The sequence below is a fragment of the Lycium barbarum genome, chromosome 3, assembly GCF_019175385.1.
Source record: "Lycium barbarum isolate Lr01 chromosome 3, ASM1917538v2, whole genome shotgun sequence".
In the NCBI taxonomy this organism is placed as follows: domain Eukaryota; kingdom Viridiplantae; phylum Streptophyta; class Magnoliopsida; order Solanales; family Solanaceae; genus Lycium; species Lycium barbarum.
The window spans coordinates 130,457,151-130,472,571 of record NC_083339.1 but is presented as its reverse complement, the minus strand read 5'-3'; the positions used below and the strand labels follow the sequence as shown (position 1 = coordinate 130,472,571).

Here is a 15,421-nt window from a genome sequence, read left to right as displayed (position 1 = left end):
AGTTCAGCTACATTGGTCACTTCCCAATCATTTAGACATCTTCTGAATGTTAAGATCCCATCCCTGAGATGTCCAAGCTTCTTCAATTGTGCAATCAGAATTGCTACAAATAGAGAACACAGGGAACAGTTCCTTTAGTGTTCCATTTCCAATCCAATTGTATTTCCAGCAAAAAATCCTGCTGCCATTTCCCACCTTGTAACATGAGTTTCTCTTAAAATCAGGCCATAAAGATCTAATAGTTCTCCACAACCCTACATCATATGTGTCTGTTGCAGGATTTGTACATCATTGACCTTCTTGTCCAAATTTTTGCTGGACTACTTCCTTCCAGGGAGCTTGTTGTTCCTCATTGTATCTCCATAACCATTTCATAAGAAAGACTATTATTTTGCAGCTTCAGCTCCTTGACCCCCATACCTCCTTGATCTCTATTCTTCTGTACATTCTCACACTTCGCGAAGTGAAAATTCCTGCCCTCCTTATTGCCATTCCATAAGAAATTCCTCCTCAATTTATCTAGGATGTCAATCACCTTGCTTGGCATAGGAAATAAAGACATTACATATGTTGGTGCTCTCCAACACTGAATTTATCAAAATAAGTCTCCCTCCCAGAGAAAGATACTGAGACTTCAACAGAGCTAACTTCTTCTATGTTTTTTCAATGATTCCATCCCATATCTCCAAGGATTTGTGTTTTGATCCCAATGGCATACCAAGATAAATAGTAGGTAGTTTTTCCACTCTACAGCCCAGAATATTTGCCAAAACCTGTATTGTTGTACTTCCTTACCTGGAAAGATATTGCTTTTTCTCCGTTTATCTTCAATCCTGATGTAGCTTCAAATATAACCAATATCATTCTAAGGAAGCTGATCTGTTCTGGTGTAGCAACTTTAGTAATTGGGACCTACCATAGGTGTTCCCATGGACTGTCTTCATCACAGACGGTCCTTGCACTTTGCAGAGCATTTAGTCAACCATTCACTCATCATGTGATTCTGTATCTTCTTTTAGTTACCTGAAAACATGTAAATCTATTAAAGTCAACATATTTCTGGAGTGATCATTCAAATCTTACTTGAGCACCTGTCAAATTTTTAGTGTGTAGATCATAAATCATATATTAAGCTTTGAAGCTTCTTAAAGGAATACGCTTAACAGTGGTATTGAGGTATTTGCATATTTGTGAAGCTTAATTTGTAGTGAACTGGTCTCTTTTACCTAATAAAAAAAAAATGTAGTGAACTGGTCTCTGGTAATAATGCTGATAACAAACCAACTTTCGTGCTTCTAAAGAAAATATGTGGCATAAATGCATTAGCTACTTTAACCTTCTCTTTGTCATATCATATATTTTGTGTTTGATCAAATGAAAGGGATGCATTGCTATCAAGATGCTTTGGCATTTGTATTATAAACAATTGTACCATCCAGGACTCAAAAGACTTCCAAGGATATAGTCGTAAACCTGTTTCTTTAGCCTAGCATTTGAGCTATGTATCAATATGTGGTAGTTCTTAGTTTTAATTTCTCCAATTTCTTTTCAGTCCCCCCCCCCCCCCCCCCCCCCCCTCCCCCCAAAAAAAAAAAAAAAGTTTGATCGATCAGTTTCACACCTGACTGATCAGGAAACTTATCTGGAAGACTCAAATGGACAGCGATGGAGGGTAACAGTGTGTAACCATAACGGTTCACTTTCATGGCCTAAATTTTCATGAGAATATGGTCTGAATGTGGGCGACTTCTTGGTTTTCCACTATATTCAGGGCCAGCACTTCATTGTTCAAATATCTGGAACAAGATCTTGTGAAAAGATCAAGCTCTGCAGTGACATTGGCAAAGGTAAAAAAGAGCAAGGACTTATCCAGAAGCATCTTCCCCGGTTAAGCTGCTTCAAACAGCTGATATAAATTCAGCCAGAAAAAGGGAGAATCATCTGCTGCATCAGAGTCTGAAAAGGTCACACGCAAGCCAAATATTACCAACTTTGAAACAAACATTGATGCTGACACTGGGAAGGGACAATTAGTACATTCAGCTATGTCGGTGGATGAATCATTCTATATGATTGATAGAGATGCTCAATGTGATCAAGGAGATGACAGGTTGTGCTTGCATCTGCCAAGTTTTGAAAAGCCAGCTAACTAGCAGTCCTTTAAAAGGTGACATTGGAAATTCCAATCAGGTTGAAACCAATTTAAGATCACAAACACAACCAAATTCAGATGTTGAGATCGATAACTTAAATTCAGAAGCACAGTTGCCAAAGTTTGAGGCTGGTATCACGGGAACTCATATGGTTAGTAGACTAGCAGAGGATATTCCACTGCTGGGTCCAAAAAATGAGAAATCCAAAGAAGCATCTCAGTTTGGTAAACATTGTAGGCTCACGTGAGATGCTTCTTTGGATTTCTCATTTTTTGGACCCAGCAGTGGAATATCCTCTGCTAGTCTACTAACCATATGAGTTCCCGTGATTCCAGCCTCAAACTTTGGCAACTGTGCTTCTGAATTTAAGTTATCGATCTCAACATCTGAATTTGGTTGTGGTTGTGATCTTATATTGGTTTCAACCTGATTAGAATTTCCAATGTCACCTTTTAAAGGACTGCTAGTTCCTTCTGCAGAAGGTTCGCTAGCTGGCTTTTCAAAACTTGACAGATGCAAGCACAACCTGTCAGTCCCCTTGATCACATTGAGCATCTCTATCAATCATAAAGAATGATTCATCCACCGACATAGATGAATGTACTAATTTTCCCTTAATGATTCATCCACCGACATAGATGAATGTACTAATTGTCCCTTAATGATTCATCCACCGACATAGATGAATGTACTAATTGTCCCTTCCCAGTGTCAGCATCAATGTTTTGTTTCAAAATTGGTAATATTTGGCTTGTATGTGACCTTTTCAGACTTTGATGCAGTAGATGTTTCTCTCTTTTTCTTGGCTGAATTTATATCAGTTGTTTGAAGCAGCTTAACCGGGGAATCAATGTTTGTTTCAAAGTTAAGCCAGCAAGCGAACCTTTAGCAGAACGAACTAGCAGTCCTTTAAAAGGTGACGTTGGAAATTCTAATCATGTTGAAACCAATTTAAGACCACAAACACAACCAAATTTAGATGTTGAGATCGACAACTTAAATTCAGAAACATCGTTGCCAACGTTTTAGGCTGGAATCACGGGAACTCATATGGTTAGTAGACCAGCAGAGGATATTCCACTGCTGGGTCCAAAAGATGAGAAATCCAAAGAAACATATCAAATTGGTAAGCTTTTGTTGTGTTGTCTTGAATATACATATTAGGACTATATAGTTGAGGCAGTGAGGGCTCAGCTGAAGCTCGTTTTTTCTCACGTTATGTTGAGCTGGCCAAATACAGTCTCAGGTAGCGTTTTGATTCCATAAAGCTCAGCTTTGTAGGCTCGTGAGCACAGCTAAGCCTTTTGTTCTTTTTGTTGGTTAATTGTATACCAAATTGCATTACTGTCCTTAGCGTATGTGTTGGAGGACCCTAAATTTTATTCTTCAGCTTCAAAAACGAGCTTCCTCGCTTCTCCCAGTACTCATCAGTATAACCCTTCTTTGGTTTTCATCTCTTTGTCCTATCCATCTACTTTTCTCATGTTTTTTCTGAGTTTCTACTCTTTCCACCGACTTTCTCAAGTTCTCTCTAGTGAAATTGTTGTTTCTACCTTCCATTTTTGACGTCATCAAAGATTTGGCTTCAACACTACGTTCAGCAGTATCTATTTCATAATTAATTGCTTCCCTCAAAGCAATTGGGGGTATTTTGTACTTCTAATTATTTTTGAAGTTGTAAATTTGATTTTCTTGATCATCGGGGAAATGATTAAGAATATTGTGTACAATGTCCTTAATGGTGATGTCACAGTAATTTGGAATTCCTCAAGAAACATTTCTTATCTTATATAAGGAGCTCTCTGATATATTGACATCTCATTTCATTGAAAGTTTTCTCTTTACTTGGTAAAAGAATCTCCATGATCTTGGTTGAGACTTAAGTAGCTTTGACCTACCAGCGTCTAACACTGTCGATTCTGCCAACGTTTTCCTTCTTTTCAGTTTTTCTAATTTTACCTTTTTTTGGTGGCGTTCCTGCTGCACAACTCCTCTTTCAGTAGTCAGTTTTTTTTTTTTTTTTTTTTTGGGTAATTGTTCAAAAGGCACTGTGTCTCTTCTTGGTAATTCCAACAATGCCTAGCTTCTTTTTGGTCCATTCTGGTCAGCTCTGCCTCTGTTCAGTCTATTCTTATAGCAACTTGTAAGTCGAAGATGTTCCAAAGATTTTCATCCAAAAGTAAGATGCCAGAAGAACTACTTGGTAATTGCTCAAAAGGCACTGTGTTTCTTCTTGGTAATTCTAACAACACCTAACTTCTTTTTGGTCCCTTCGGTTCTGCTCTACCTCTGTTCGGTCTATTCTTATAGCAACTTTTCCTGTCATTAGTCCAACAACTTTTTTGGTTACTCTTCAACTGTCAATTCAATCTAAGTCGATGATGTTCCATAGATTTTCATCCCAGTACCTCTTTTTGGTGTAAGAAGCACTTGTTGTTTTTTTGGCTATGCAATAACCGATGAATTTCATGGGGAAATGGGGAAACACTTACGCCACCCTTTTCTTTCTGACAATTTTGTTCGCTATTCAAATGACTTTTGAGTATATCTTGTTTTCAAACTAAGCAGTAATCAAACCCACTTTGAGTTTGAGTGGTCGTGTTGAAAGTCAAAAGAATCACAAAAGTATTGTGTATAATATTCTTAATGATTATGTCCTAATATATGAATCTCAAGAAATTAAGAAACTTCTCTTATTTCGTGTAATTCAAAATTTGTAGAGGTTTTTGAATGTTGTTTACAACTATCTTTAAGTTTACATTCTTCTCCCACTTCGAAATTCGTTTTAAGTACGCTTGGAAATTTTTGGATTCACTACGTAAGAGTTCCTATTCCTGTGCTTTGACTATCCTGTGTTATCTGCTCTGATTTCTGCTATTATCTGTTATTTCCTGTGCTTTGATTATCCTGTGTTATCTGTGTCGCTTGCATTATTTCATTTCCATATCGCTTTGAATCTCTTAACCTTATCTGACTTCTTTTTATGCTTTTATTGAGCCGAGGGTCTTTCGGAAACAGCCGTCCTACCTTGGTAGGAGTAAGGTCTGCGTACACTCTACCCTCCCCAGACCCCACGATGTGGGATTTCACTGGGTTGTTGTTGTTGTTGTTGTACGTAAGAGTTCCTAATATATGAGATAACTTGTGATATGATTCCTACTTTAATGATTGTACTAATCATATCCTCAAGAGACAAGCCTTTCCTATCACATATGCCCCTTACAAGTCCCTGAGGTTCACCTCTCCCCGTCGCCAGCTCCTTCCTTTGAGCCCTTTGTGACAATCTTGCTGCTTCCAAAATAGAAACAAACATTTACCTCTTATAGAATCCAATCGCATATCCAAAGCACATCTTTTGTGTCACCCTTTTTGGTATGGATTTAAGAAGAAGATGATATAAGTCAAAAGTGGGAGTCCTTAGGATAAGGTACGATTGTGTTGGTAGTTGGTACTAATGCAAGAGAGGTAAGTTTAAGACCAGTACAATGATGAAGTAGTTGACACTTGGTATAAAAAGGGATTCAATCACAATTTCGGTCATTCATTTAGGAGTTAGATGTGACATACTCCCCCTAAACCAAAATGCTCTCCTTTCTTTGGTGGGTTGGCTAAATTGGAAAATAGGAATTAGAGTTTTTGGCAGGAAATTGCTGGTTCTATTGATCAAACTTCTCAAGCTTAAGCTTCTGTTTTTCCTGACAGAGCTGAACTTCAGCCAGAAATTTTTCAGCTCTAGCAAGCTCACACCATGCCTGATTACCTCCAGTCAAGCCTGTCTGGTGCTTGATTGTCTAGTAGACATCCTTATCTTGTGACTTTATTGAATTTCTACATGGTAAATGTTTTTGCCACATGCAGCTAGGGAAACAAGACTAGTCAAGAAAGAATTTGAGGAGGCAGTAGTAGAGGCATTTTATCCTATTAGATAGATAAGTGATGTGCTTTGTCAATTCATTTTTATATATCTTTACAACTTATTTGAACTTTGATGTCAGTTTTTGTAACTGCCCATTGCCATTAGCATATTGGTGTTGTGCTTTGACTGCCTTTGAGCATCTTCTTGCTGCTTTCTTTGTGATTTACTGATGTATATGATTCAGGAGAAAAGGCAGCAAATGGCAACAAAAAAGTCATCAAAAGTGAGCCTACTGATTCAGGAGACACACCACCCCTTCATGCAGTCAGCTATGCATTTCATCTGGAGGTCGAGGGTTGAGATTTTCAGGTAACGCCTTGTTTAACTATTTCATCCTTCTGTCATTTTGGTGGATTGCAATAATCTTACTTTTTGATGTGTTCTCTGTGAATATTTATCACTGGCATATACACTGCTTGAGTTTATATAAGTCTTGAGTTTACCGCTGAAGATGCACGCACTTTGACATTCTTTTCATCAAACTTTTGTGTTTAATAAGATGTTATAGAGGGAATGATGCTTTTATCAGGACATGTAACGACCCGCCCGATCGTTATTTAACACTTCGCAAAACCCATACCAAATTGAGGCGTAAGACCTTAAAAGATAAGCCCTGTGGGGTGTTTAAATGCTATTAGGTTTTACATGAAGAAAAACCCTTGACACCAAGAAAAAGAGGCTCCTCCAACATTCTTCACGTCTTCCCCTTCAACTATCATCTCTCGTGAATTTCGGATAGAAGCTAGGAGGGTGGATACTTCGTGGAAATTCAAACAGCTGCTCATCATAGAGGTAGGTTACGGTTTACTTGAGTTAGACTTTGATTAGTGAGTCATATATCCGTATAGAATTGATGAGAGAAAGCATGATTAGGTCTTCAGACATGGAGTTCGGATGGATATACATATAGTGTAGGGAAGTTGTACATATATAGTAACTAGGGTAATAACGAGTGTATAAATGGGTACTAAGTTCTAAAATTGTTGATTTCTATGTGTTACTGATTGGGAGAGATCACTTATCGCTGTTATAAAAGGTTACCACGTAGGTTAGCGTAATTATCCCCAGGTATCTCTAATTTCCGCAATAAATTGTTGAGTTACTTGTAATATTCATACGGCTGATTATGCTTGTCAGTAAAAAGGTTTGCATTGGGTGAGTTGAAGCGAAGGCATAATAATGTTACGCCCGTCAAGGGCATATTTCATGATATTGATTCATCCATTAGCATCGTTGCATATAGATGCATGTGATCATGGAATGATGCTTGGTGCGGAAAGTCTGAGTAAGTATCAGTTGTGCTATCCAGTTTCATGGCCGAGTTGGGTTGAATATGAGGTATTACTTGATAATCGATCGTTAGAAGTGATGTGAAGATAAATATATTTACATGTATGAAAAGGCACATTTGACCGGGGGGGTGAGGATGTGGCCTAGTTGTGAGCTCGTGTTCCGAGGTTTATTCCGGAATAAGTGGTACATGGACACCATGGGTCCCCCACAGGTCATGAATATTGGGCAAAGACACCAATTAGCATGTATGTACAGTTTGTGTGTTAGGCCCTTGCATTGCATCGCATTGCATACATTCATATTCTCATGTTTACATGTTGTCATTCTACTATGATTGCATTATGCATCTCTTACATTTGTGTTGGACTGTCTGAGGAGTTCTGATCATGCATGAAGGTGTTGGCGTAAGAATAAATCATTAAGTTTCAGAGTTTCTGTGTTAAATCTGATGGATTTAGAGAGTCACAGTTTGTGGTGGACGTGGGATGAGTATGTTCCATGGATGCATCATACCCTAGCGAGGCAACTGGATAGAAAACTCTAATGCTAATAATCAGGGAGTAGACGTTAGTGTAATCGAGGAGATAAGACTTAATAATTTGGCTCCAAAAGAAATACGAAATAGGACTACACCTTGTCTAGTCGGGTAGCTGGTGCTATTGTGGTAATAAGGGAACCGGAATAGTCAGGAGTTAGAGAGGTGAGTTCGTACCCGCGTAATTGTTTATATTGGGAGTATTGGGGGCGTACGTGGACTTATCTGTTTACCTTATTGATTTTATACTGTGCTGCGTGAACTAATCTTAGTTGACCTATGATGCTTACCAGTACGTGTGGTTTACTGATACTACTCTTGCTACATCCTTTTTGGGGTGTAGATGTGTTGCAGGTTATTACTTGAAGTTTCTCCTAGTGGATTACCGGACATCTTCCTACAGCTTTGCCCATCTCATTCCAGTCAGAGGCTGTGTCATTTATTTTGGCTATCCCTGTGTAATAGGAGCTCTTGTACCTGTCTAGACTAGATCCCGGGGATTTTCAGTTTTCTTCTATCGATAACAGAGTCATTATGAGTATTTACTTTTAAATTGTGATAATTAATTATATTACTGGTAATAAAAATGTCTTGGATGTTGGGTGGTTGGTAAGGGTTCGCCTACTCGATAGTAATACGGTAGGTACTCGCACGGCCCGTAGTTTGGGTCATGACAGGACACCTTTGGGCTTAAACACTGCAAAATGTTCTTGAAAATTCATGAAGAGTCGAAGTGAAGTGATGATCTCTGTAACTCGAGTGTTGAAAGGAAAAATACATATATAAGAAAAATGATGATTGCTAGCTCATACACTTGAATTAAACTTTTGTCTTTTTTAAGGCTCTAGTTTGTTTAAAATAAGCATCTCGAAATCACACTGGACATACAATAACTTATTAGTAATACTTTGATCGAGTATAACTATGTTTCAAGTTTAGCGCCTTTTGTTTTTTCCCATCTGTTCTAGCCTTGATTGACAGAGTTACCTCAGGTTGCTGGTGGTAGGGGTGTCAAGGGTTTTTCAAAAATCGACTTAACCGACTGAACTGAATCGCACCGAACCAATTTTTAAGTTTTTTTTAAGAAAACCAACGATTTTTATATAAATTTATAATCGTACCGAATAATTAGGTTGGTGTTTGTTTTTATAAAAATAAACCGAAGAAATATCGAATCATATATATATATATATATATATATATATATATTGGTAACTAACTTTTTATTAATCACCAAAGCGAATTCATTACAATACCATAGCCAAGTATAATACTCTACTGGCTATCTAAATAAAGAAACTCAGAAGAAATACAAGCTATTACTAAGACGTGAACAACGTAGAATCTGTAGCTTTGTACCAATATTGCACTCACATTGCAAGTGTAGACAACTTCTCTCGCGATGTCTTCCCATCTTCTATACTTCTTTGAAGATCCGCTGATTCCTCTCTCTCCACAGACCACAGGCTATGAACGAACTCAGCAAATAACATCTTGAATATCTGGGCAGTTTGGGATCTGCCTTTGGTTCTGCTGATAATCCATTGGTTATATTGTTCCCTGTTCACAAACGCTCTATATCTTCATGCATCCATTTGAGTAATCTGTCCCGTAGCTGTTAGTTGTAAGGACAGTCTAAGAAGAGATGGTCCCTGGTTTCTGGATGTTGATTACATAAGCTGCACAAGGGATACATAGTTAGCCCCCATTTCAACAATCTATCCACAGTAAGCAATCTCCCATGCATCATTAGCCACATAATAAATTTAGCCTTTGGTCTGGCTTCATTCTTAAACACTAGACATTTCCATGCCACTCTTGGATTGTCCCTTAGTAGCTGAAAGTATATGTTCCTGATTAGGCTCGTGTCTGGTTTAACAACTAGTTGGATCCCATTAAAGACATCCCTGGGTTGAATCCCCGTACCGAATATATTTATATGTATATATATTAAATTTTAAAATATTAAAATTTTCGCCTTGGGCCTAGGATGATGGAAACAACTATAAGCCGGCAACATAATTAACACCCAAGGTCCTAACACTGAAACCTATTATACTACTATATATTAAAACTAAATTAATTCTAGGATCTCGATTAGTAACATGTAAGCTACAAGGTATTTGAACGATTTTCGATTGCTACAAGATGTTAAATATATTTCCTCTTGTATGATTTAAATTATATTTCTCTTATTGGATACTTAATCTTAGTAGACTTAGTTCTCGAGTCTCATCTTGATTGATTTCTTCCCACTTGTGTGATTTAAATTATATCTTTTATTTTTACTTAACATTGTTTTATATTACGGAAAAGGGTCAAATATACCCCTGTACTATCGAAAAAGGGTCAAATATACCCTTCGTTATATTTTGGGTGTAAATATACCCCTACAGTTATACTATTGACTCAAATATATCTCTCTACCGTTAAAATTGTCCAAGTTGAAACCCAATCCCACATGACACTAATATTTTAATGAAGTGAACACTATGTGGCATGCCATGTCATTAACCAAACCCAATTTTACCCGACCTCCCTCTCCTTTCATATCATCTTTCACCCTTATCATCTCCCTCTCCACCATTGCTACACCCTTTCACTAATATTTCTTTTTTAAGTTAAGGGTGATCAATTTGATGGATTTGTTCAGATCTCACGCATCAAAGGATTATCGATTATGTATATAACTTTTTTGATGATATCTTCTTACAGTGATCAATATGTTCAGGTGTGGTAGATTGTAATTCAACAGTGGAAGTTGCTTCAAGTGGTTAAAGATTTTATTGTGTTTGAACCATTAGATTCTATATATAGTTGATTCCAACTTTGTTCAAGATTGAGTTTGCTGCCAGTTTTTTTTTTTTCCACCAAAGTTTGCTGCTAGTTGCATTACATTTCTTTGGATAATAGCAGTGCTAACTGTTTTGTTATTGCTTCTCCAAATATGGATGCACAGAAGTATTTGTACAACTGGGCAATGGTGGAGAGGGAGATGGTCAGGGTGAAAGATGATATGGAAGGAGAGGGAGTGGGGTAAAATTGGGTTTGATTAATGACGTGGCATGCCACATAGTACCCACCTCATTAAAATATTAGTGTCACGTGGGATTGAGTTCCAACTTGGACAACTTTAACGGTGGAGGAGTATATTTGAGTCAATAGTATAACGGTAGGGGTCTATTTAGACCCAAAATATAACGAAGGGTATATTTAGCCCTTTTTCGATAGTACAGGGGTATATTTGACCCTTTTCAGTTTGTATTATCGTAAAATAGTGAGATTAGTCTCTTTTTTGTCGTCTTTTACGTTTCTTGATTCATCACCTTTTAAGCAATAAAAATGTCTAGAGAGTGTTTGTCAAAGTCCAACCGGAGTATGCTTGGTATCCTGTTCTAACTTTTACTAGTGGTTTTTAAATGAATTTTTATTTTTAAAAAATACCGAAAATTAACCGAACCGTACCGATACCGAAGAAAAAGTGAGATGATGGAACGGTTTAAAAAAGTCTAATTTTGGTTATACTAGATAAAATAACCAAAAAATCGGTATGGTATAAATTTTATCAAACAACTGCCTGACCCGTACCATTGACACTCCTAGCTGGTGGGAGGTGGCAGGTATCCCAAGAAATTAGTCGAGGTGCGTGCAAGCTGGTTCAGATAACACAGTTATCAACAAAAAAAAAAAAGAGGTTTAGCTCTTTCACAGGACACGCCAATGATGGCATTATTTCTTTAAATCTAAAGTTAATGCGTATGTCTGATTGCGGATGTCGTTGAGTAATCGTGAGGTATAATTTTCTCGAAATAGATGGATCAATTTGTTAGTAAGACCTCTCTTTGTTATACTTCTTTTTAATCAAAGCAACTGGATGATTTCCATCAACTGTACGTGTGTAGACATTTGTTAGGTTTCTCTTTGCAAATAAGAGATATTTGCTTCTTTGGTTTATAATCTAAACAGGAAGATGTCATATAGGATCATTAACTTTTTTGTGAAGGAAGACCAACATTTACATTGTTTTTTACATGGTGTTATTGAGTTTCAGTTTTTTAATCACCTTACCACCCTGGTCGTTATTTTCTAGTGTGATTTCAGGCATATTGCTTAGCCTTTGGAGAATCTAGTCCGCTCTACGTTGCAATTAAGTGCTTCTACTTGGCTGAGATACTCATTGTTTTCCAGTTAGTGTATTCCTTTTTTCTCTCATTGAATTTAGACCTCCTTTACGCCTGTGCATGTATTACTAGAATCATGGCGAGACCTTTTGATGAAAACGATAAAGCATCAATGGTGGATTATTTGGCTCTAAGGATCGGATAAAAGAATCTAGCCTACTATCTATCATTGCAGACCAGGTTTTGATGTTTTAACAAGTGGATGGAAGATAGTCACTGCACTTTATGGTCTGAATCCTGGAGATGAATGTCTTTTTGAACTTGTAAGTCAGCAGAAATGTATATTTGATGTACGCAAACTCTGAAAGTCCAAAAGTAAGATGCCAAAAGAGCTACTTGGAGCCGATTACCTTGAGCAGATACAAGAGGAATGAAAAAGGAGCTATGCCCAGATTCTCATTAATGGTTTTTGTACAACATTAAATTGTTAGAAAAAGATTCATGCTCGACGTGAAGAGATTGTTTGCACCATATGAAAGGATTATATTAAAGAATAACTAGTTATCACTATTGTTAATGTATGGACTAGTGGATCTTTGTAAAATTATGTGAATTTGAAAGTTTGCTATAACATGTAATCGTAAGATATCTATGAAATGAACCTGTAAATATGTAATTTGTTAATGCGGCACCTTATGATATTATGATATCTTGTTTATGAACTATGGTTTTGAAGAAATTTTGATAGTTTTTACAAACTGTGGAGTTTTTCATATTTATGAAAATAAGTACAACTTTTGAGATCTAAATTGCATGTTGAAATAAAATTTCAACTTCAAATTAACCTGATTTCAATCATGTCCAAATGCCTACTATATGTTTTAAGTTTTGAGTCTAGTTAAGATTGTTTGTTTTTTTCACTTGTAACTCAAATAGGCACAGTAACCATATCTATAAAGTGAAACAACAGAAAAACAACAATTAGACGTTTCACTAACAATAAGAAAAAACACAAAGCACAAATTATCAAAATCTTGATACTTGGCATTTTTATAACAAGAGAGCTAAATACCACAAAGACCAAAGATGCACAAGCGCCCTTGAAAGGTCCGTCTATCACACCTTGCCTATCACGGTGGCTTGTGCATTTACTATCACTGCATGAAATTAAAAAGAAAGAACTACTTCCAACCCAAATGAACTACTACTAAATTACATCGACAAAAATATCAAATAATTTCAATACTATGATCTGCATTAGTAGCTGACACCTGATTGTGCTCCTTCACCACCATCTTTCTCATTTTGCCCAACCACTTGACCCAAAACACCATGCTATCATACAAACTTAGAGCAATATACACCCCAATTCCACCAATAATACCATTGGAAATTGAGTACGTCAAAGGCATTAACACCATAGTAACAAATGCAGGCACTGCATGCTTAATATTGTTCCAATCAATATCCTTAACAACTTTCATCATCAACACCCCAACCATTACCAAAGATGGACCTATAGCCCATGGTGGCACACTAGCAATCAAAGGTGTAAAGAACAAAGACAATAGAAAATAAAATCCAACGACTATCGCTGTTATTCCCGTTCGTCCGCCTTCTTTTATCCCTGCTGATGATTCTACAAATGTGGCTATAGGTGAAACTCCTAAAGTTGATGCAACTATTGTTGATCCTGCATCAACCATGTACGCGGTATATTCACCTTCAAATTCTCCTTTTTCATTAACAAATCCACCAATTTCAGCCATTGTATATAATGTACCTGTGGTAGCTAACACATCTATGTATAGTAATGTTAATAAAGCTATCCATACGTCACCATTGTTAAAATGGCTAAAACTTAAAGCTCCAGCTGTGGACTCAATTTTATGAAAATCTATCACTTTCTTGAAATACTCATAGCTTGAATTACCAGATGGTGTGTTTGGGAAAATTGTGACAGAAGTATTCCTAATCCATGAAAGTAATGTCACAAATAGAATACCATAAATCATGCTACCTTTAATCTCCTTCATTAGTCCATAACACATTATTATAAACCCAACTGAACTTAACCAAAAAGTTGGGCTTTGCATTTTCCCACCAATGCATTCTCCTGTCAAAGGATTTGTATTTGAGCAAGCAGTGAGTGTGACCAAAGTGGATGAATCAGGCCCAACAAGGCCTACACCTTGATGGGCTTGTAAGCCCACAAATGCAATAAAAAGCCCAATCCCAGCAGCACAAGCAAGCCTTACAGGCTGAGGTATAAACCTGGCTATTCTCCCACGTAGCCCAAAAACAGCTATAGCAAGAAAAGCACAACCTTCAACTAAAAAAATTGCCATAACAGTTTGATATGACATTTTTCCAGACCCATGAAAGCCCACTAAATTATAAGCTAAATAAGCATTTGGGCCCATACCTGGTGCCAAGCCCAATGGAAGATTAGCTAATAAGCCCATAGCAAATGAACCGATCATAGAAGCTAAAGCAGTAGCCACAATAAGATCACTTCTCATTTTAGAAACACACTTATCATAACCTTCATTTGCGTTCAACATGCAGTCTGGTGTTGCATGTGTTTGGTTAGCCGGAAAAGTGCAGTCAGAAATGGAGCAAGTGCCACCAGAATCCGATAAAACGCTAGCGTTGACGGTGATTATATAAGCCATGGTAAGAAACGTGGCTGTGCCAGCACGAAACTCTTTAGTGAAAGAGCTTTTTCTAGCCTCCAACTTGAAGAATTTGCCAATTCTACTCTTTGAAATTGCTTCATTTACCTTTTTCTCCATTTTGGTGAAAGAACCAGTTGCACTTGCACAGAGGTCTCCCCCCATATTTTTTTTTTTTCTGTGTTTTGTTTCTTTGAATGTATGTAAAGGGGAAAGGAATAATATAAGGGAGGAGAAGAGAGGAAAAGAATTGTAATTTAGTGTGGGATTGTAGTAATTTGAGGATGCATCAGTCTTGGTCTTATAATAAAGTGAGAATTTTAAGTCATGCGGGGCTGACAGACAGATTTGTTACTATACTTATATGGACATTATAGAACAAAAAGTAATAAAAAGCATATCTTTTAAGGAAACTGGTGGGTTGTTTTTAGTGGGTTAGTATGATTATTATGGTACAACACCCCATCCACCCTTCCTTTTAAGGTTTAGGGAAAAGGCATAAAAACATAGTAAATTTGTTTTGAATTATCAGTTACATACTTAAATTTTGAATGGAATTATCATGAACCATTTTAAAATGGAATTAAAATCCCTTGAATAATGATATGGCATAGAGAGTGTGTGCGCTCTATGTTAGGTGAAAGTCAAAAAAATAATTTTAAAATTGAATAACAAAGAGAAGTCTCATTTTTTAATTGGATATTAGTACATAATTAATTAACACTAGT

General features: G+C 37.0%; 2 protein-coding genes across 2 annotated transcripts in view; one reads left to right on the top strand and one right to left on the bottom strand.

The window, feature by feature from the left end:
• Positions 1 to 8,623, top strand: part of LOC132632529 (B3 domain-containing protein Os01g0905400-like) — a 32,998-nt gene extending 24,375 nt beyond the window's left edge. Inside the window, exons 5-6 of the mRNA XM_060348499.1 lie at positions 6,254 to 6,378; positions 8,241 to 8,623. Coding sequence (XP_060204482.1) covers positions 6,254 to 6,369 — 116 coding nt within the window. The 3' untranslated portion in view covers positions 6,370 to 6,378; positions 8,241 to 8,623. The remainder of the gene's footprint in view (positions 1 to 6,253; positions 6,379 to 8,240) is intronic.
• Positions 8,624 to 13,025: 4,402 nt separating this feature from the next.
• On the bottom strand, positions 13,026 to 15,119 carry LOC132632528 (adenine/guanine permease AZG2). The gene has a single exon (XM_060348494.1). It carries the CDS (start codon positions 14,856 to 14,858, stop codon positions 13,248 to 13,250), a length of 1,611 nt encoding a protein of 536 aa, XP_060204477.1. The 5' UTR covers positions 14,859 to 15,119; the 3' UTR covers positions 13,026 to 13,247.
• Between the last annotated feature and the right edge of the window lie 302 nt (positions 15,120 to 15,421).

Coding starts and splice junctions, on each gene's coding strand:
- LOC132632528 (XM_060348494.1), bottom strand. CDS start 14,858: ATGGGGGGAGACCTCTGTGCAAGTGCAACTGGTTCTTTCACCAAAATG.